The sequence below is a fragment of the Artemia sp. Qi Xiang Cuo genome, chromosome 6 (genome assembly GCF_049724085.1).
Source record: "Artemia sp. Qi Xiang Cuo chromosome 6, ASM4972408v1, whole genome shotgun sequence".
Lineage (NCBI taxonomy): Eukaryota > Metazoa > Arthropoda > Branchiopoda > Anostraca > Artemiidae > Artemia > Artemia sp. Qi Xiang Cuo.
In genome coordinates, this window is record NC_142799.1 from 68,039,440 (window position 1) to 68,062,035 (window position 22,596).

Genomic DNA, 22,596 nt, shown 5'->3' on the forward strand with positions numbered 1-22,596 from the left:
GGCGAGGGGAGGGGATCTAGTTGCAGTCCAATCACTTTAGACTATTAAAAAGGGCACTAGAACTTTCAATTTCCAATCCAATGAGCCCCCTCTGGAGTTTGTGCGACCATCCTTTCCATAAAAACCTTATATGCCCCCGGGGTATAACTTTACCCTTGCCCTGAGGGCTCTGGGGGGTTGTAATCTTCAAAGATCTAATTACATGACCTTTCAACTACGCTGTAAAAAATGCTGTCTCGAAATTTTTAAGTGCCCGCATCACTCTTTACTTAGGCAGCGCAATTGCACTGCCTATCATCTTTAGACTTTTTTTTTAATGGCTATCTCAAATTTTCTATCAGATGTATTTTGTGAAAGTACCACGTTTGGGGAGGGGGTCGCTGCCCGCCGATCGCTTTGGCTCTTAAAAAGGGCACTAGAACTTTTGATTACCAATCGAATTAGCCCCTTCCGATGTTTATACAACCGCTTTTTCTGTAAAAACCTTATTTGTCCCAGGGCACATTTTACAGCCCTTGCCCTGGGGTCTGTGGGGGCTTGGTCATCCTTAAAGACATAATTTCCGGACCTTTAAACTACGCTAAACAAAATAGCTATCTCAAAATTTTGATTGGATCTGTTTGGGAAAATGATGGGTGTGGGGGCTTATTTCCCTCCAATCACTTTCAAAAAATAAAAAGGGCAGTAGTCCTTTCAATTTTGAATGGAATGAGCCCCTTTTGAAGTTTTTACGACAACTCCTTCCATACGGAGTGCCCTGGTAAAAATTTTTTTTATAATAATACATTGTGCCCACTTCGCTCTTTACGTAGGCAGCGCCACTGCTCTGTCCATGATCGACTGTGAAGCATTAGGCCCGTTCTTTTGCACTAAGATCTCACTGCTCACTGATGTTAGCAAAAAGTGTGAAAGACGCCATCTTTCAGCCATATAAGAACAATGATAAGAGAACTTTGATGAAATACTCATCATTTTTCTTAGACTGCTTATCAGGGCAGACTGATAAAATACGTTGGAAAAAGAAAACCGTATGATGCAAGATCTTACTGCTAAGATGTCGATTTTAAGCTTTCTTTGTCAAAAGATGTAAGATGTTAGCACGAAGACGAGTAAAAGAACTTACTCATCTTACTTCTCTCTGAAAAAATTTGTTATTTTTTAAAATTAATTCTGATTCAAGGCCCTTTCATGAATCCATACATGTAAGAAAAAGAACCAAACATAAATATATTCTGAATTTCGCTGTACTCTAACCTTATTTTTCAGGTGGACAAATGATTTTAGCTGGTTTTTCGAATGGTTCTGTTGGACTCTATGATCGCCGCAAGAAACCACAACAATCTCGGGTTATATCATGGAAGGAACATTCAAGATGGATCCTTGATTCCGCTTTTCTTAGCACATCGGCTGCTGGGACGCATATCATTAGTGGAAGGTACCTTCACTTCTTCTTTTTAACTTTCTTCTTATTTTTTTTTCTGCTAAAGTCATAAAATTTGCTATTGAAAAATCACGGTTTGGATTCAATTTTTTTTAAACTAGGAAGTAGTTGGAGTCTGAGTCTGGAAGCAGTTTTCTTGTAACGTAGAATTATTAGGGAATAATTGAGAACAAAAATGTTTTAATTAAGGATTTTCAAACCCATTCTATGCCATTTTAGCTTTCCGTTTCTGGAATATAAGTATTATGGTAGAATAAAAAAATCTTATTCATGAATCTTAGTTTTTTCTATCGACAGATGTAACTAAGATTTGACTCGGGTATAGAGTTAAGCTCTGACTCGAAGAGTATGGGTCCTTTATAATAGTGGCAACTGGCGCTAGCGTTAGAAAAAACTATTGACGGCATCTAGTGTTCAGTGACAACCGGCATTTTTTCAAGCTTTGTAATCATTTCTCTGTCCGGAACTGAGATCAGACACTTATTATTAGACTGAAAAAATGTAAGGTGTCGCCAATTTTTTTTTTACTTTTTTTTTATTTATTTATTTTTTTTATTAAAACCCTGGTTGTTTTTTTCGTTTTTTTTTCTGTGGAACTTGTGCCAGTTCCCACTATTGTAATTTACCATACCTTTTGCTCCAACTAAAGTAGATTTTTTCTGTGTGAAAGACGGTCAAGTGATGGTGCCATGTTAATCCCGTTTTGTATGTCAAATTGAAAGTGAAATATTTGAAAGTTGTCTTGGAGGAATGTATCAAATCTAAAAGAAATAGGTGTTTGATTTTTAGCAGGTATTTTAAACTGATAAAAAGGGTAGGTTAAAAAGATATTGAGGATACATTTTACCTGAGTATGAACAAGAAGCTTTTTAAGTATTTTAAAAACGAATTGGAAGTCCTAAGAGTGGAATTTTGTCAGTTCTAATCCGAAACGAACAAAAAATCTGCCCCTATGAAGACACTCTTCGCGTGATATAATGGAAAGTCCTGCTGCCGAAATGAAATTTTGTTCTAACGGAATGACCTTAAAACATGTTAAGTATCTTGGTACGCAGAAAAGACATATTGCTAGCTCATTCTGGGTCATAAGCGTTATGTAGAATCCAGTCCTGCTTGTAGCGACCCTGAGCTTGCCTCTGTTTCTGAACTTTGCCTCTGCCTCCACTTTTGTTTTCCACAGTACATAGTCTCTTGGGCAATGCCGCTCAAACCCATATTAATCCAAATAGATTCAAATAAAAAGTAATTATTGTAATTATAGCCTCTTTCAATGTATATTAAGTTTCGCGTTAAATCATGATGGCTTGTGCAGGGTTTGGACTCGCCTATAAATTCCAATAAATTCCTATATTTTAATGCACTCCTATAAAATGCCTATATTTTGGCTAAAATCCTATTATTCCTATATTTTGGCTGAAGAGCACTAAGAACATTGCTCATGATTTGCAATTTTGACTGCTCGACTCTGCTTTGACTTTGACTCTGCTTGTAAACTGTGCCGTCTTTCGGTGTAGATGGATAATTAATTACAATTGTTTAGCTGTTTGAACTTAACTAATGCTTTGTGTTGGGCTTAGTAAGCTGCTTCTGCCTGGGCTATGCTGTGGTGTTGACTTAGAAGCCTATGTTTTGTTGTTTGTGTTGTTGGGCCTGTCTGAAATGAGTGAAGATCAGTATATAAGCTAGCAGTCTCTGCTTAATGAGAGTGGAGTTCTTTCTTCCGACTTATGCGTTTCTTCGCTGAACGAACGCTATAAAAGGCTGATGCGAATACGGCCCAGTTTCGGAAATATCCACATCTTCCTTTTTATGGCCTTTTAATCGCTGGATGCTATTTTGCAGGTGATGCTTGGCAATTAAGTATGGGGCCTACCAAGTTTAATAGTTCATGGCTTGCTAAGACGGATTGCAGCGGTAGAAAGATTGAAGAATTGGGAACGACAAGTACTCCTTCTTTTGCATACTCTCCTTGAAAATTTTGGTTGCATAGCTGTGGTTGCTCAGCTAAACCAACACGTGCGATCTGCAGAACACAAAGCCGCAGTTACTGCTCAACTACATTCACTACAGCTTCACCTGATGGGACAATCTCGAGTTGATGAACTAACCTAGGATAAACCATTAGTTGGTACAAACATGTTTTGTGAGCCTGATGCCGCTTATAAACCTGAGCTAATATGGACACTTCAGACGGTATAGAGTTCCATGTCTGCTAACTCTTCAGACCATATTGTCGAAACCTTACATGCGATGTTTCCCGGTAAAATCCCCGATAGAATGTCCTTATGTGCGAAGAAACTCACGTATCTGATCACCGATGCGCTGCATCCGTACTGTGTGCAAATGCTTGGGAAGGACATTCAGTCATATTTTTACTAGAATATGACGAAACAACCAACAACGCTGGTATGAAAGAGTTGCAGATACGTGTTCAATATTGATCCTCATACGGAAACGAAATCCAGAGCATACATTTATGCACAAGTTTTATGGGCCTCGCGACAAGTGATGATCTGTATAGGAAGATTATGTCAAACATTGAGCATAATCAGCTGCCACTTGAAAAAATGATCACGCTTGGAGGTGACGGACCAAACGGCAACAAAATGTACCATTGAAGAAATGTTTGTAGTAATAGAAAAGATTTGCTCGTGGCGATAGAGATTTCTCCTATAGCGTCACTTATAGTGCTGGAGATTGTGTCAACTAGGCTAGCACCGCTCTCAATTAATGAGAGAAAATTGAATATGTAGACATACAAATGTGGCTTCTCCTTTCTTGAGCTATCTGGAGATCAGATTCCTTTGGGAGCATTTACCTTGGAGACTGGCGAACTAATTACCTATTATCGGACTAGACTCAGACATATAAGAGAAACAAACACATATAAAAAGACAATAGATTTATTTAACTTACATGCCTAATTGTACAGCAACGGGTCACTTCGATGACAACACGCGTGACCGAGATTATCTAAAGTACGAACAATCTCAGGTCTGAATTCATATTCAAATCGACAAACACAATGACACCGATCCCAAACCCATTTCTATCGTCCTGTAATATAGGGATTTCCTGCCATTGGCTCACGTGCCCCAAGGACGGGAATCCTCGTCAAATGAGCTCTTAAAGATATTTCAGATGATTCAGGAGTTCACACAGTTTTTTGCCTTTTAAACTTCCTTGGAAATATTATGCATTGCATTTTTTTTGCTAAAATTATCTTAGCGAAATTCGAATGACTAGCTCCGTTGTCTGACTGAAGCTAGAAATGAAATTTCTCTTTTTGCTGATTAAGGACTTTTCATCTTTGCGACTAGATTTAGCTTAATTATAAGACATCGGAATTATCTTTAACTTGATTTTTGTATTTTAAATAAATCGCATATTACTAATGTTAAATATCACCCTTCCCATTAAATAATGACGTCCCTTAATTATTAACTGCCTATTTGTAGTTTAAAATTATTTTTTTTTTTCTTTTTTTCTAAATATAAAACGTTTTTATTTTAATTTTACAATAATGTTTGGAATATTATAATTTTAAATTAGTTTTTTTTTTTTTTTTGCTGTCTATATGACGTACTACATACTATCTACACAACGTTAAATGAATAACATAATAATCTTACACCTAATTCTACTTGTTGTACATACATAAATGATTTATAACATACAATATTTGGTTCAACATATTCACTGATGACATTAAAACACTTTCACTATTGAGATTTTTGAATTGTCAAAGTTATTAGGAAGTAACACATGTAGCTTTACATCTATTGATCACCTTTTGTGTCCTTAGTGTACTACACCCTTCTGTTGTAAATTACTGTCCTTCACTCCTTTTGTCTTGGCAAAAATTTCGAAGCACTTACGTTATGGTTTCTTCATGGAACAGTTCGAGTCTAGTTGTCTTTAAATGGTAAGTTTCCCCTAATCGTCAACTGGGAAATGACCGTTAAGTAACGTTATAAAAATAAATTGGGAATTTATTCGTCCCCCTGTTGGTGTCGGTGTTTTTCTTCTCAGTATGTAATTTTTTTTTTTTTTTTAGGATTTTTGAGGCATAGATAGAAGTTATTATCGCGTAAAATTTTTAATTTTTGCTTTTTTAAACAGGTTGTAGTCATATTATAGTTAATCTTTTAATATATTGTCTTTAAATTCAACTTTAAACATCTTTAAATATCATTTGACTTCAAATATCGTTTATCTTGTACTGCTCGACGGGGTTCTCAGAGTTAAACTTCAAATTGTCTCTAACTTCAGTTTCAAATATCTTTGAATGTCTTTAAGTATATTTCAACTTCGAATGTCGTTAAATATCGTTTGTCTTGTACTTCTCGATGGTGTTCTCAGATTTAAAGTTCAAATTGTCTTTAATTTCTGCTTCAAATATCTTCAAATGTCTTTAAGTGTCATTTGACTTCAAATATCGTTTATCGTGTGCTGATCGATGGAGTTCTCAAAATTACACTTAAAATTGTCTTTATTTTCTTCTTCAAATATCTTAAAATGTCCTTAATTTTCATCTTACTTTAAATATCGTTTAATATCGTTTAGCTTCAAATATCACCGCTATACTTTCAAATTGTTCTGGGGTACATAGTGAGTATCAACAGCTAAATCTACGTATTTATATCTTGTACTGGCCGGTGGGTTTCTCAGCGTTTATGCGATTATATAGTTCGTTAAAGCACTTGATACTGAGGTTCAAATATAGTGTTAACTGATACATAATATGGTTCATAGTCGAAGAAACGACGGTCGAAGGTAACTGTTGTTTTCTTAGACGAAGCTGGGATGGAATTTGCCAGAAGTTATGGTGAGTACTCATCGCTGGTTGAGATGTGATGAAAATATATGTTACTGGGTCGTATCTGTACTGGGCAGCTTATTGTAATACTCAATGACCAAAGTGTCCATTTACTTTCCTGCAATAAAAACAACGCGGCAGAATCACATGTTCTTTGAAGTAAATACACATTCAATAATTCACGAATTAATTGGGTTATAATTTCTTAGCTATGAGACAGAATTAAATAAATACATTAATGCGAGTATTCGCGATGGAAATCTAACACAGAAATTTATTCATATTTGTTTGGATTATTAACATATCAATAGAAAATACACAGAATTTACACTATAGATTTAATTTTGAAGTCAAATTATCCAATACTTTTCATGACAGAGCTGTAATCGCATGTCCGTGCTGTTTAAGAAACGCATGTTGCAGCGTCATAACCACACGGTTTTACGCAAACGATACTACAATGAGGGAATAAGACATAACAAGGACTAGTGGAGACCTCTATACCCACTAGTTTTCTGATGTCTTCCCTATTTCTTGGCTTAGACGTTCTCTTGTGGTTGTCGGGTTTAACGGCTGAAATGCAGAGGTTCTTAGTCTCGGGATTTTTCCGTAATTGCAAGTCCACATTGGTGCCTCATATTCGTTTTTCAAATAAGGTCATTAGATGCAGGATTTCCAAGCTTGCCTCCGTAGATTCCGGTTAATGCTTGGCAAAGAATATAAGCATAATGAAGAACTGACATCAATATCTTTTTAGAAGGCTATTGTTTGAGCAAATATTTCAGCACTAAATATATAAATATTATATTAAAGTCTTATTAGAATCCGTTAAGCGAGAAACACCTTCACATTCATAGGGAATTCCTGGTGGGTTTTACTTAGTCGCCATTGGACATACACAGGGTTTCAATCCATATATCTTAAATGATTAAATGGTTTTAAAATTTTACATATTATAATTGAGATATAATTTCACATCCGCCGTGAAATTCTACATATAAACGTACCAATAGGTTGTTTGGTTATAGTTACCAATAGTTTGCTATTAGTACATATATTAATCGAGTAAGAAACACATGAATGAGCAATGTGTAGGCCTAAAATAATTATAATCTGCACTAAGATAAAATATTTCATATAATTAGACGCTTCTGCACTGGTAATTTCTTGTTTTGGATAATATCCATCTTGGTTAGGGCACGGGTCAAATTTTTTCATAGAAAATCCGAGGGAGACCTGAGTCAGTATAGGTAAGATATAACGTGACTGACTTGCGAAAATATTTCACAAAAATTAGAGCACAATATATGTCATAGATAAACCAATAAAATTAAAGAACATTTTTGTCACCGAACTATAGAACAGTGATCTCTCTGTTATTGCATACGTCATAGATATAATATAATGATATTAAAACTCTTTTTTTTCTCGGAGCTATAAGAAAGTAAACTCTCTGTTTTTCTTTCAAAGTGTTCTCATTCAAAAAAACGAAAACTTAGCTCACTGAAGTTTCTATTCAACCTTTAAGTATTGTTTTGATTGGCCCTGATTGGCATAAAAATACTAATTTCTTATACTTGAAGGACTTCCAACGATCGTTTAAAAAAAAATACAAAAAACAATCATGGACCTTGAATTCCTCCCCAGGCATCCCACAAGACGTGGTCCAACACCGTTTGTCGTTCTCAGTCGACCATGAGCCTCCTACCTTTGGTTATTTTTTGTTCCAACCTTTCTATTATCCTTTGAAAGGGCATAGAAATAACACTAACAAAAATAAAACATTCAAGACTTAATCAAATCCTTACTTGGTTAACTCTAAATGCACACTGTTAAATTTATTACGGTTGTTAAATTTATTATCTTTGAAATTTGCCTTTAAGTTAATTAAGGATATTTCCATCTGTCAGGTTTTTTAACCGTTCTACCTGACTGTGTAGTGATTTTATCCTCTGTTTCTGGTGGTTTTTTCTTTTTCGGTTTGTCTATAGACATAATGTCAAATTTTTTGTATTGTTTTTTAAAAAATTCTTGCCCTTTTAATATCGTTTGTTTACCGTGTGAGGCTGCTGAGGTCGGCCTTGATTTCCCTATTTCTTTAGCTACTATTTGGTCTGATTCACCATCAGACTCTTCTGAACTGGTTTCTGACGAATCCGTATTAGAACTTTTAGAGGTGGCACTCTTTGAGGTGTCACATGCTCTTCCTTCGTAAATTTCTATTCCTCTGGACGTAGAATGTTTATTCTCTAAGTCCTCACCTTGAGTTGTCAACTCGGGGGATTTGAAAGATTCTTGAGAGCTTTGGGAGGAATCAATAGTTTTCGCGGGGTTCCTCCATTGTTTGAAGGCCATGTCCTCAGGGGGATGAGGCATTTTTTGCAATAGGGATTCCTTCCGTGAAGTCCACGTCCAGTAGTGTTTAGGTTTGACCTTGGACACAGTTATATCATGATATCGACGTTGCTGGTCATCCGTTGGGTTTTTAGTCCTGGGCAATGTACTTTGACTCGTTTTTATTGGAAAATGTATTAAATCCATAGCTTCTCGCAGGTTTTTTTTAGTTAAGTGTTTGGGGGGAGTTTTCTTTACAGTAATACCGGGGGTTTCTACAGCTCGGTTTAATTCTTCTTGTAAAGATAGGGGCCTTTTTATTGGTGTTGTAGCGGAAACCATATCGTCTGGAACTATGTTGGGGAGAGATGGTGTCGAGATTCTATCGGGGAAGAATTGGTTTTTTGGAGATATTGTATAATCTAAATCTCCCGCGCTCGCCGATGAATAACTTTTTGGAGTTTTTGGCGTTCTTATTCTTACTGGTATTAGGGATTTTTTCTCTGGAATAACTAGATTTTCCATTGCTAAAAATTCTTCAAAGTTTTGTTCATCACTTTCATTTTCAAAATAATCTTGTTTAAAATTGAAAGGTTTTAGCTCTGCCAATCTTGACCTAGGGGACTCATTTTCCGAATCTGACGATTCGGTAGAAGAGGGTTGGGATACCCATCTCTCTGGAAATTTGGCTGTTTTTATTCGGCTAGCATGTGCCTTGTAAGTTCTTCCACTATCGGGGTTTTCCATTTTAAAAGTATATTCGTTATCGTACTTTTTGACTATTCTGTACGGTCCAGAATATTTGTTTGAAAGTTTTTTTCCTTCCGGTTTTGCCTAGTTCCTTAGGTAAACGAAGTTTCCTACTTTGAAATTTATATTCCCCTTAACTTTGGGTTGGTTTCTTCGCTCTTGGTTTATTTTACATTTTTCCAACTCTTGCCTAACTATCTTATAAGTTTTCCTCATCCTATTTATGAATTCTTATTTATAATCTTCTGAGTCGTTATAATATTTCAGATATTAAATAATATAATAATAAGGGATTCTAAAATATCGACCAAAAAGTAAAAAAAATGGATTGTCTCTGGTTGTTTAGGAATAAGCAGTGTTGATTAAGTTGGTTAAATAAGGTAAGAATTTATCCCAGTCGCTCCTAGTTTCTTTCGTATAAATACTTAGAACGTTAGAAAATATTTTATGTCTGTTTTATATTTTTCCATTATCTTTTGGATTGTACTGCGCTGTCACCATTTTCTCTATATTAAGGAAACTCATTAAATCTTTTGTTACTTTTGCAACAAAATTGCTCCCGGTGTCGCTCAAAATTTTATTAGGAATGCCAAATTGTAAAAATAATTTTGCTAATGCCTTACTTGTGGCATAAGCACCTTGATTTTTTAATGCTTTTGCAAAAGTAAATCCGGAGAAATGATCTACAACCGAAAGAATACACGTATGGCCTCTGCTAGAAACAGGTAAGCCTCCATTTGTCCCATACAGGTCAAATGAGATGATATCGACGGGGTACTTTGCTACTGGGACCCTTCCCAGTGGGGGACATGGATACGCTGGGGGGGTTTTTCTCAAATTACATGCTTCGCATGTACTTACAAAATTCTTTAAGTTTTGTTATTTCCGATTGTACTTAAAGGTATTGTTTTAACTTATGGAACTTTTTCATAATTCCTGAATGTCCACCTGTGTCCGAATGAAAATATTCAAATGCAGGCCCTATCAAGTTTTGTTGTAATAAAGGCATTATCGAGGTTTGGTTTCTATTTGTCTCAGCAGTCACAATTCTACACAGTATTTCTTCATGGAGGTCGTAGTAGAAATTATCTATCTCTTTTCTAATAGTTTTGAATTTATCCGGCAACGCCTTATCATTCACAAAATAATTAATTAGTGATACACATATTTCGTCCTTTTTTTGCTTTCTTTTTATATTTTCCAAAGACAAGAGACAATAGTTAATCTTATTTTCTTTTACTGAGTCTTTGACTTTGTTTTTCTTACATCCATGTTTGCTCTTAGCATTGATAGCATTAACTTCCTTTTCTTCAGTTTCCGACGGACCATTTTCTGGATATCTACTCAAAAAGTCGCAAGCTGCGTTTTTTTTCCCTTTAAATGTTCAAATTTATAATCTAGGTCTTGGATTTTCATAATCCATCTAGCTAGAATTCCCGTTGTGTTTTTAAATGTGCACAGGTACTGCGAGCTTTTATGGTCTGATCGTAATATAAATTTTCTACCAATTAAATAATGCCTAAATTTGTCCAAGTGGTAGATAATAGATAATAATTCTAAGTTTGTGGCGGAATAACTGCTTTCGCCCTTTGATAAAGTTTTACTTGAATAGCATATAACTTTTTCTATTTGTTTAGGTGTTCCCTGTAGAGGGTTAGGGTTGTCTACTGGGATTGTTTGCGAAAGAATTGCGCCTATGCCTTTTGAACTAGCATCCGTGGTAACGATGAATTGTCCGTTTTCGAAATCAGGGAGTGATAAAATTGGTTCAGAAGAGAGTGCCGGTTTGAGTCGGTCTAGGGAAGTTTGAGCTTCCTGGGACCAGGTCACATGATGGGAGTTTCCTTTGGTTAATTCTGTGAGGGGTTTCGCAATGTGGGCATAATTGCGTACAAATTTTCTAAAGTAGCCAGTAAGTCCTAAAATTCCCCTTAATTCTTTCATAGTTCTGGGGGGCTTGAGGTTTTCAACACATTTTATTTTATCAGGGTCTGGGGATATCTCTCCCTGGGTTACTACTACTCCTAAAAATTTAATTTTGGATTGAAATAAATTTAATTTATCAGGCCGGCATTTTAAATTGCCTTGCCTGAACTTCTCGAACACCTCAGATAAAGTTGCCAAGTGTTGCTCAGTGTTTTCCCCCACGCATATAATATCATCAACAAAATGAATTATATTCCTTAATCCTCTCAACAGGTGCAATAGGGGTCTACATAACGCGCTTGAACTTGTTTTAAGCCCAAATGGTACCCTTAAGTATTCATAAGATCCATATTCGGATGCTGAAAATGCAGTTTTATGGACATCCTTTTCGGCTATTTTCACTTGGTGGTAGCCTTGGGTAAGGTCCAAAGAGGTAAAAATTTTGTTTTTGTATGAAATTGAGTCAAGAATTTCGTCTATTCTTGGTAGAGGAAATTTATCGCTAACTACTTGTTTGTTGAGAGCCCTATAATCTACTACTAGTCTAAGATCTCCATTCTTTTTTGGTACTAAGATCACTGGTGCACTATACGGACTTATACTTGGGCGTATAATTTCGTTTCTTTCTAATTAATGGATTTTATTTTTTAACCACTCTTTGTGCTTATATGGCACACGATACGGCTGTTTTGCTACGGGATTACCAGTCGTTAAAATTTAATTCTGATAAAATGGAATAAGCCCGATATAATATTAAGATGCAGAAAATAAAAACATAAAATTACATAATAATTAGCATAATTTTTGATTAAGTTACATATCCGTAATATGATCCATTTTAAATTTGTTTAAAAATTTCGATTTAGTCAAGGGATATTCGTTATTTGAGGTTTTAATACCGTTAACTAGGTTTCTTTTAGAATTTTCCTATGTATTTAAATCATTTTCCGTTAAAACCTCGATTTGTACTAAACACGTCCCCTTTTTAATTGTAATTGTATCATTTTCATGGTTATTGTTAACCCAAATAAAACCGTCCCCTTTGTCATAAGATATAATCTGTTCCTCGCATAACAGATTTTAGAGTATTTCAGACGGTGTCGCAAACCATATTTCTGATTTGCTAATTACTGGCTCGATCATTTGTGATATTTGAATTTTTGCATCGTTTTGGGTGGGATTTTTGTTTTCCTTATCGCAAATCCGTAATATTTCTCTTCATTTTCATTGTTTATTAGATTCATGCTGGCGCTATGTTGCGCCATTGCGGCATCTTGTGGCGTCACGTTGGGTTTTACTGTGTTTTTCCACAATTCCACTATTTTCTTAATTTCATTTGATCTGTACTGTCGCATATCTCCTATTTTTATTTTCGCAGATTCAATACTGCTATTATTTAAATTTACTTCATTTCTGCGATATCTCTCAGGATAATTGAACAAATTTCCAATTATGCCATGTCTTTGCGAGACATGGGGTTCAAAATACTTTGACATTATACCACTAGAAATTTTGTGTACTGTTATGTTATCTTCGTAACCTCTGTTACGATTTCTTAAGGTAGAAATTTGTTCCCACACCTTAGCTGGGTATACAAGCTTCTCGTTGGCTACGTCTAATAGTATTCAATTAGACCTTAGAAAATTTGCCCCTATAATAGCTTCATATGGGAGATTATCACATATAATAAAATTTGTCAGGAAGGTTCTGTTGTCTCTTTTTACGTTTAGGCAAATTGACCCTTTTGCATTTAATTTATGGCCTGTAACACTTGTTAAATTGGGATTATTAGGGTTCTTTTGTCGCCTAATGTGCAGAGGCAACGTATTAAATACGCAAGAGTTTATGATATTTACAGTAGCACCACTGTCAACTAAGGCCGTAAAGTGAACGTTTTCTACACAAAAATCATTAAATATAGGTAACTTGTTAATAATATCACTACAAGAAGGCACTAGTATTGTTTTGGACCTATTAAATATCCTTGGCACCCTCGGGGTCCAACTTATGTTTCTGAGGGGCCTGAAGTGTTTCCCTGAGGATTTGTTTCTTTTGTCGGTGCCTGTAATAGATATTCAGACGTATTAGGTTCCGTAGGCATATTTAAATGATTTACGTCTGCCTGTCTTCGCCATATATTATTATGGTAACGTGGATGTCTCGTGTCAGTGCCTTTTTCTGGCGCGGTTTGCCAGTGGTGTTTGCTTGTAAAAATTTAAATTCTCATAGGCAAATTTTCATTATTTTTATATTTCATTATAGCATTATATTTGCCTTGGCGAGTATTTGGGTTTTAAAACCGGTAATTAATTTGCCTGTTGGGGAAAGGGCTATACAAATTTGGTTGGTACGCATTATAAGGTACTGATTGGCGCAATCCTCCCTGGCTATAGCCTATTGCACGGCCGGTGCTAAAAATTTGTTCGTTTGAACAAATGGTTACCGTAATTTTGCATATTACCGACAGCATTTCTTGGTCTGGGATTGGTGACGTAGTGGCACTCTCTTGCTCGGTGGCCGACACGATTGCAGTTATAGTACCTGAGGATTGTCGGGTTCATGGGCTGAAAACGTACTGTTTTCTGCCTAGCGGGTTCTGGCGTTTTGTTTCTTTGTGCTACTGGGGAGTTATCCCTTGAAAAGAAATTGGGGGATGCCTGATCGCCCTTGAAAATTAGGTTCGCGTTTGAGTCGCCTAAGCTATGTATTTTTGCATTAGTATGATTAGCAACTATTTTATCAACTTCGATTAATCGTTCTACCTCTTGGACTGCAAGATCCAACGTCTGAATATTTTTGGATATTACTACTCGATATAGTTTCGGGGGTAACCCTTGCAAAAAGGTATTTAGTATGACTTTTTCATACAGTTGCCCAGAACCACTTCCGTATTTTGCTTCTACAGACATGCGTATATTATCCAGATATTCCCTTATATTTTGTGAAAAATCAAAGTTCACTACTCCATGTTTTAATTTATTTATTGAACTGGTTTCTATAAATCTCTCTTTGAATGATTTTAACAAGTCATCAACCGTATTTATTGGCAAGTTGGCGTTATTCCCTATGGTATGCTCGACCTGTTTTAGAAAGGTTAAGGCCTGGCCTCTTAATCGTAGAAGCAGCATGTCTTTTAACGCTCCAACGTCTGTTTTGGTTAATTGTACAAACTGGGTCAATTGGATATTGAATTCGTCAATATCTGATTGACCTTGGTATTCCGGGATGGATTTTGCAATCTTTATATTTTTTGCGACTAACTTTTGCAGTAATATTAATTCATTTAGATCTTCCATGTTTTTTGTTTTTTTTTGCGTTTATACAAACTTAAAATTTTAATTAAACTATTTTTGGGTATGCTATTATCTACTATGAGATATAAGGGGTTTCCTATCGTAGCCTAGCGGTTATAGGCCTAAACCATTTTCTTATATATCTGTATCTTTCCAACAATTTAATTTTAAATTACAAAGTTTTAATAGCCTAATTAGTTCGCAGTTTTCCTCCAATTTCCGACTCGCGCCATTTGTACCATTGAAGAAATATTGAAGAAAATATTTGTTATGGTTTGTGATAGAAAAATTAGTATTTGAATCAAACGTATTCTTATTAATCAAAAACAAAACCCGGCTTTCTCAATAAATCAGATATGAAGGGCATAGGTTTACTTCCCTATTTCTTATTTCTTACATTTGAACCGGATGCCGTAATTCCTCTAATATATATATTAATCGAATTGTATTTTAATGCTGATATTGAATATCTTTGAATTATTTCATTTAATTTAATCCATTAAAATTTACGAGGAATTAAGAATTATTGAACTAGAAATACTGACGTCTCAGAGCTTTGTTTCCACGGCGCAATTAGATATTGCTTAAGAGGTACGAATTCTTATAGGCTACCAGGGGTTAGAAACTCTTTCTAAGCTGTGGCGATGACAACTTTTGATGCTTGTAGGAATGAAAAAGCGTGGCCTCTTCTTCTCGGACTATCTGGAGATCAGATTCTTTGGGGAGCATTTACTTTGGAGACTGGCGAACTAATTACCCATTATAAGAATAGACTAAGAAATACAAGAGTAATACATACGAGTAAAAAGACAATAAATTTATTTAAAGTTCATTACTAGTTGTAAAGCAACGGGTCACTTCGATGACAACCATCATGACCGAAAGTAATTGCGGTACGAACCATCTTAAGTCTGAATTCATATTCAAATCAAAAAACACATTTACCCCACTCCCAAACCTAGTTCTTTCGTCCTGCGTTCTAGGGACTGCCTGCCATTGGCTCACGTGCACCAAGGACGCGAATCCTTGTCCAATAATCTCTTAAAGATTTTTCAGATGATTCAGGAGTTCACACATTTTTTTGCCTTTTAAACTACCTTGTAAATTTTATGCATTGCATTTTTTTTTGCTAAAATTATCTTAGCGAAATTCGAATGACTAGCGCCGTTGTCTGACTGAAGCTAGATATGAACATTCTCTTTTTGCTGATTAAGGACTTTTCATTTTTGCAACTAGATTTAGCTTAATTATAAGAAATCGGAATTATCTTTAGAAAGGAACTTTATTTTGGTATTTTAAATACATCGCATCTTACTCATGGTACAAAAAGCGTTTGGAACAGGTTCAATGCCAAAAAAAAGAAAGTGACAGGAAAGGGAATGTTGAAGATTGGTACTTGCAACATCCATATAATCCATAACGCTTTCTTGAACGGTCTTCAGGTCTTTGGAGAAGAAAGTTCCAACTTTGTTATTCTTGTGCATTCACTTTTTGACGGCTGTCCTGCACGTTGTGAAGACTATCGAAAGTGCCAAAAGAAAGTGAGGGTGCCAGAGAATGCTTTCATGAAGCATGTCCCAAGCCGCTGGCTGACGATTGGATGTGCCTAGCTAGAACCATGCACCAGTGGCCGGCAATCTTAGAGTACTTCCTGAACTTCGTGCCGAGAGAATAAAAACTGAAGAATCTTCTGTCCACTCCCAAATTTTTGAAGATTGTGGAGTATATCAAAAGTACGACGATGAAGGCCCAACTCGAGTTTGTTCTAGCCTCAGCAGAACTGTTCATGGGTTTCACCCAACCGCTCCAGAAAGAAGAACCTCCCATTCATGTTCTGCAGTCAAAGATCAAAAGACCAGTTGTGACACTTTGCGGACGGGTCTTTACTCCAGATTTTGTGACCGAGACTGAAAATTTCTCACCACAAATGTTGAACCTTTCTGAAAAAGCCCATAGTTTCAGAAAATTTGGAACGAGCTTTTGGTGAGAAAGCAACAGTGAAAGACAAGTCCATTTTCTATGTCAATGTGCGAAAATATTTTATTGCGGGTTTTCGCCATATTTTGAACAAGGATATTTCTGCCATGTTTCTGGATAAGGATGGTTTTTAGAGGCTTTACGCTATTTGAGTCCGATCAACATGAAGGATTCAAGCAGCATTGCAGACACAGCGGTTGTGGTACGCGAGATTGCGATTGGAAAAAGCTCAGACGTCGCCCAGGCTGAGTGGCTGTTTTTCGAACGGAAACTGGACCCCGTGAGGACATTACTCGGATCGACCATTTCTGGAGCCATTATTTTGGTCTGGTGAATGAGCGCGGGACAGCAAGTACCCGGAACTTACCAAGCTTCTGGAAAACCAGAACTGTTTGCTATTACAAAAGAGCTGTTGAATATTGCACGTTCCGCACGATCTTGGTATCAACAATATCTGGATGAAAAGAAAAAAGAAGAGCCATCTGAGAAGGAGAAAGCAGTTTTCGAAGAGGACAAAAAGAGGAAGTTGATGGAGGTTCATGACAAAAAGACAGAAATAGAAGACCTGGAAAGCAAAAGGAAAAAACTTAGAGCATCAGATCAAGAAAAGAGAACAGTAGCAGATACTCTACTTCAGGAAGTGACCGACAGAATGAAGAAGGCTGCCGAGTCCAAGAGTTTCATAGACATTGCCCTAGCTGTTTCTTTGCTCGAAGGAGCTGTGAAGTCCAGAACAAGTGAAAGAGAGCAGATGTTGGAATCTGCGAGAATGGAGCAGTCTGTTGCAAAGAGAAAAACTTACCTCATATCGAAATTGATACCCAAGAAGCTGCAAGAGAGGTTTGAAGTATTTTAACTGTGTCAGTCAATCATTGGCATAGTATGGGTATCTGATTTTTTACTGTTTTTTACTATTTGCACAGTTTGTATTTGAAAAAAAAAAAAAAAAAAAAAAAAAAAAAAAAAGTAGAAATTCGGGAAATGCCGAATTTATGTGACCAGGCATCCCACGACACCTACTACAGATCTGATCCGGAGGACTTCCGAATCCTATATTTGGGCCCGGGAAATCCTATAAAAATAGAACAGAGCCTATAATTTGAAACGAACCGACTTGTCCGAACCCTGCTTGTGTTTTCTAAGCGTGTTCATAAAGATATCATAAGTGAATGCAATACAATAATTCGATTCATTAACTATGTTTGCTAGTTTGATTGCTTTAACTTATTTTTTAATCCCTCCTTTTCCCCGCCTCTCTCTCTCTCACTCACTTTTTTTTTCTAATCCCCTTGTCGAACCAAGCATCTCCCTTTTATTCCTTACCGCTTGGCAATGATGTTTTGTGTGATGGACTGCTGGATTTTTCTAGTTAAAAAGTTCATTTCGTTTTTTTTAGCATTTCTGGGGAGGTTCGGATTTTCGACGTGAGAAAGAGTAGTTCCGTGTACACTTTGAAGGCGACATCTGGAATGACTGCTATGACTATACATCCAGGAACTGACCTTTTTGCCTGGTTCGTTTTTTTCATCTATTATCCACATTCTTTTTTCGTTCTAGTTTACTAAAAAGAGGGCTATAATTTTTTTTTAATAATCTTTTAGGCGAATAATAAAAAGCAGTTTGCATCGTAGTAACGATTTAGAATGCTCGAATTCCGATGTCATAATAACCGAAGCTCATGAAAAGCTATAGAGGAATGTAGCAAAGTTGTAAAAATATTTAAAGGAAGCGGTGTGTAGACGGGCTGTAGATTAAATCTTACTAAAAAGGTGCATTCTGGTTATAACATAAAGCTGCTGAAAACCAACTTTCTTGATCTATCTGGCATTTTTGTATTAGCTGGAACAACAGATAAGTAACTTTGAGTTGACTCTTGTAGTAACTTTTACTACAGATAGTTAAAGGGTATCTTTAGTGATATAAATGTGCAATATTATCATCATCTGTGTTATTATCAGATTAAAACAATTTCAAAGTGTTATTAGAGTTAAAGAGCGATGGAAACAATTAAACCTGGCGAAGATTAATTGAAGATACAATTTAAACGGGGAAAAGAGCCTAATATATCGTTTGGTACTTCACAACCGTTCTCGGTGATGTCAACTTTAAAGATGTTCTTTAGTTAATGTAAAGTTACCACGGCTTGGAACCTCAAATGCACCGAAAAATGATCTTGGGTTTTGGAGAGGAACTTACAAAACAAACAGCGAATAACTCTGAGACATGTGCAGCTGTCTAGTTAATGCGCTTGAATAAGCTAATTTCATATATTGGACGATATTTACGAGCATGCTAGCAAAGTCGACATCGTGTTTTATTGATATTCGCGACTAGCGAAAAACTGCTAGACCGATATTTGCGCTTTAACAAAAATTAGATGAACGTGGAAAGTATCACGGCTTGAAAACTACTCATAAATTTAATGTTGTTTTTATTTTGTAAAATATTAGCTTGATGAAATGGATAGTATTTTTAGAATTTGTAAAATCATAGCTGCAAAGCAATTACTATTGCCACTATATGAGGTGTTTTGATTAGGACAGTCGAAGCGCCGGAAGTTTTCAATTAATTTGTTTTTTCAGTCAATAATGGTGATGGTTCTTCTTAGTTGGTATTGTGACCCAGCCTAGCTTTCCATTGAATCTTTGTGATTGATATTGTTTGTCGTTGAGACAATTTGTGAACATACTTTTGAATTCAAACATAAACTCTCTTGTTTAAAACTAAGCAAGAAAACGAATAAATTGTTAATCGAGGGAAAAAAACCGATTCGACGCCCTTAAAAAAAAGTAAATATTTTCCTTAATTTCAGAAATTACAGCTGAGAAGCAATTACTATTGTCACTTTATAAAGTATTTTTATTAAGACAGCATTCTAAAACCTAGATGTGGGGTTACTTTGTTATTTTTATCAATGAAAAATGCCAAAAAACACCATTTTTCAATGAAATTAGACCAAAAAATTTAACATCTGGGGAGACGGGGGGGGGGGGGAGGTTGGCAAAAAACACCATTTTTCAATGAAATTAGAACAAAAAATTTAACATCTGGGGAGATGGGGGGGGGGGGCAAGTGTTCTCTTTGTCACTTATTGGTAGCTAAAAAGTTAAAAATTCTCCTAAATATGGAAAATTTGGAAATACCTACGGTTTTTTTTTCTTTTTATTTTTGGGATGAAAGGGGCTCATTCATAAATATATCAAAAGATGAAAACAATAAATATACCAAAAACTGAAGAACTGAGGCTTGTCAAGGTAAATAATTCCCTCACTAGGCGTAAGTATATATTAACTTAGGCAAGTTGAAGATAATCATACTATCACCCCCTGCTATCGCCACTATGAATACCTCTTGCATTAACTCTTAACTGTTTCAGTGACTGTACGATTGAAGGAGATGAGATAAGATAGATATTTATTGGCAAAAAGACTATCACAAACCCTAGTAGGCCGAATTCATATTTCTTAGTAAAAAAAATACAATAACAAAATAATACAATAAAAACATATAGTTACCACTGTAACAAAATATAACAGGTAACAGTCAGACAATACGAAATACAATAGTTATACATATAGGTCGTAATTATAAAATATTTTATAGGTCATAATATAAAAAAATAACAAATAAAATAACCAAATTTTCAAAAATTAAAAAATAATATACACAAAACAATTTAGCTTTTTGGCAAACTTATGGGTCATTATTTTGGTTGATTTTATTTATATGAAAGGGAATAAAAGTTTTTTTTATACAAGGTAGAAAAGGGTATGGGAGAAAGGATGGAAAAGGGTTGGGATACTATACGGGGGTGGCGATTTCTTATGGGTGAGTGGCGGCTAGGAAAGAGGTTTTCAGTACGGGGGTTTATTTGTGCTGACTTTTCAAAACAGAGGCCAATTTTTTTCTTCTGGACTCGAGGGTATCAAGTTTTGAAGTTTTAAGGAGGTAGGAATATGGGACCTTGCCCTCTTTATAAATAATCCTCATGGCTCTGTTTTGAATGTTTTTTATTTATTTTTTTTTTTTTGAATTTTTGGATTTTAGTGAATTTTCAATCCCTCACATAGCTGCTTTGGACACCAGGACAAAGATTTATAGGTTGCAATATCAAAAGAAAGGAAATTCAGGGAAAATACCCTCCCCCTGAATAATATCGTCTTGGGAAATTCCCCCGTGCAGAAAACTCCCCTCTGCGGAAAATTCCCCTTATGAAAAAACCGTGAAAAATCCCCCTTTGTCGATTATTCCCCCTCCCACGTGTTAACAGCGATATTATTTTTGAATTTAAAGTATTTAAAAATTCCTCCCATGGACATTTATCCCCCATCAAAGGTCCCCCACCCTGTAAAAATCTTCCCCAGAAAATCCCCACCCCCCACAAATATCCCTCGTGAAAGAACCCCCTGAAAATTCCCGCTGTAAAATATTTATTACATTTAAAATAGCAATTGTATTTTTATAATTAAAAGTATATGAAAAACTAGGCTAGAACTAATAACTCATCCATTGAGCTTTAGTTGATAATTAATATAAATAGCCTAATCTAATTTCATTTGATGTGAAAAGCATTTTAAAGATGAAGAGGGCCTTGGAGGAAAGGGGAATTTTATCTAAAATCTTCCCAATAACGCACTCAACAATTTCTTAAAGTTACTTGGCGATCGAATGAGCAGTATAGTCATGCATACAGAACACACTGACAGATAGACACACATACATTCAATTTAATATATCTAGATTATTGTATTGTTCTGAGGCTGTAGTTTGATCTGGGTCTTTTGGGGTTTTGTCCTCAAACAATATCTAATAATGATAAATTATAAAATATAATATTGTTGTTTGTAATATACTGATGTTTGGCTAGTTGCTATGTTCGTATCACTATTATTTTGTCCTATGCCTTATTTCAGGGGCTTGCCCCTCGAGCCCTAGTCATAGTCCTAACAAGAAACAACTCTATATTTAGACTTGTATATATGTATGTACTTGTATATGGAACAATAAAAGGTTGAACTTGACCTTTGAGTTAAAAATTTAGAGACACCGATGAGACCCAAAGAGCTTGTCATGTCCAATTTCTTATTACATTATAAAATCAGTTTGCAGTAAGATTGTTATTTTGGTTATATCATTTGTACAGTAAACAACAGCTGAATCAGATCCCTACTGATCCCTTTTAGGTGTTAAGAAGGTCACCATAGGTCCCCCTTTTTCATCATATAAGTCCCTAAGAAGTACTATTTTTGACTTTTTGAACCTGGCAGCCTTATATTCCTATGTATATTACAAGCAATCGTATACTGAACAATAAAAGCTTGAACTGGGACCTCTGAGTTAAAAATTTAGAGACACTGATGAGAGCCAAAAGAGCTTGTCAGGTCGAATTTCTGTAGCTTAGAGACATTATATAATCAGTTTTCATTAAGCCGATTTTTAGATTACTGATTTTTTCTTGTAGCGCATCTGTGAACCAAACGGTAAACATTTACAACGGAAGAGGTCTAGTCGTTGGCTGTGTCAAGTTCCATGAGGGATTTATGGGATCACGAATTAGTTCAGTTGCCAGCATGGCTTTCAATCCATATAAGCTTCAATTGGCATCTGGCAGTGTTGATTCTACAATTAGCGTGTTTTCTACAGGAAAGAGCATTAGGAAATAGTTCCCACATACCCTTTTATAGAAGAAATTCTTTTAATATGTGTCATGCAGTTCTGCTTCTTATTTCTTTTGACTTCACATTGTTTTCAGCCTTACGTTGTGCAATTATTTTACCTGTAAATATTACATTTGTGCTTAAAATCGTTTTGTGTGTATTTGTCCTTTTTTTCTAAAGTACTTCAAATAGGTTAAACATTACAATGAAAAAAAGGAAATAGAGTTAGAGGAAGAATAGATCAGAGGTTAACTATCCCACCAACGCCCCTTTCCCCCCGAATGCATCCGATAAAGATTTTGAGATAGCCATTTTGTTAAAAATAGTTCAAAGGTCAGGATAAAAAAAAACTCCGGTGTCTACACAACCACCCAGGGCCCGGAGGCAGGCGTTTCAAGT

At 35.7% G+C, this 22,596-nt stretch overlaps 1 protein-coding gene across 1 annotated transcript in view; it reads left to right on the top strand.

Annotated features, from left to right (window-relative positions):
• The window catches only part of LOC148951543 (regulatory-associated protein of mTOR-like), a 322,491-nt gene extending 300,150 nt beyond the window's left edge, over positions 1-22,341 (top strand). The window contains exons 21-23 of the mRNA XM_089091020.1: positions 1,267-1,435; positions 17,937-18,053; positions 22,002-22,341. Of these exons, the coding sequence (XP_088947146.1) occupies positions 1,267-1,435; positions 17,937-18,053; positions 22,002-22,203 (488 nt within the window). The 3' untranslated portion in view covers positions 22,204-22,341. The remainder of the gene's footprint in view (positions 1-1,266; positions 1,436-17,936; positions 18,054-22,001) is intronic.
• The last annotated feature ends 255 nt before the right edge of the window (positions 22,342-22,596 follow it).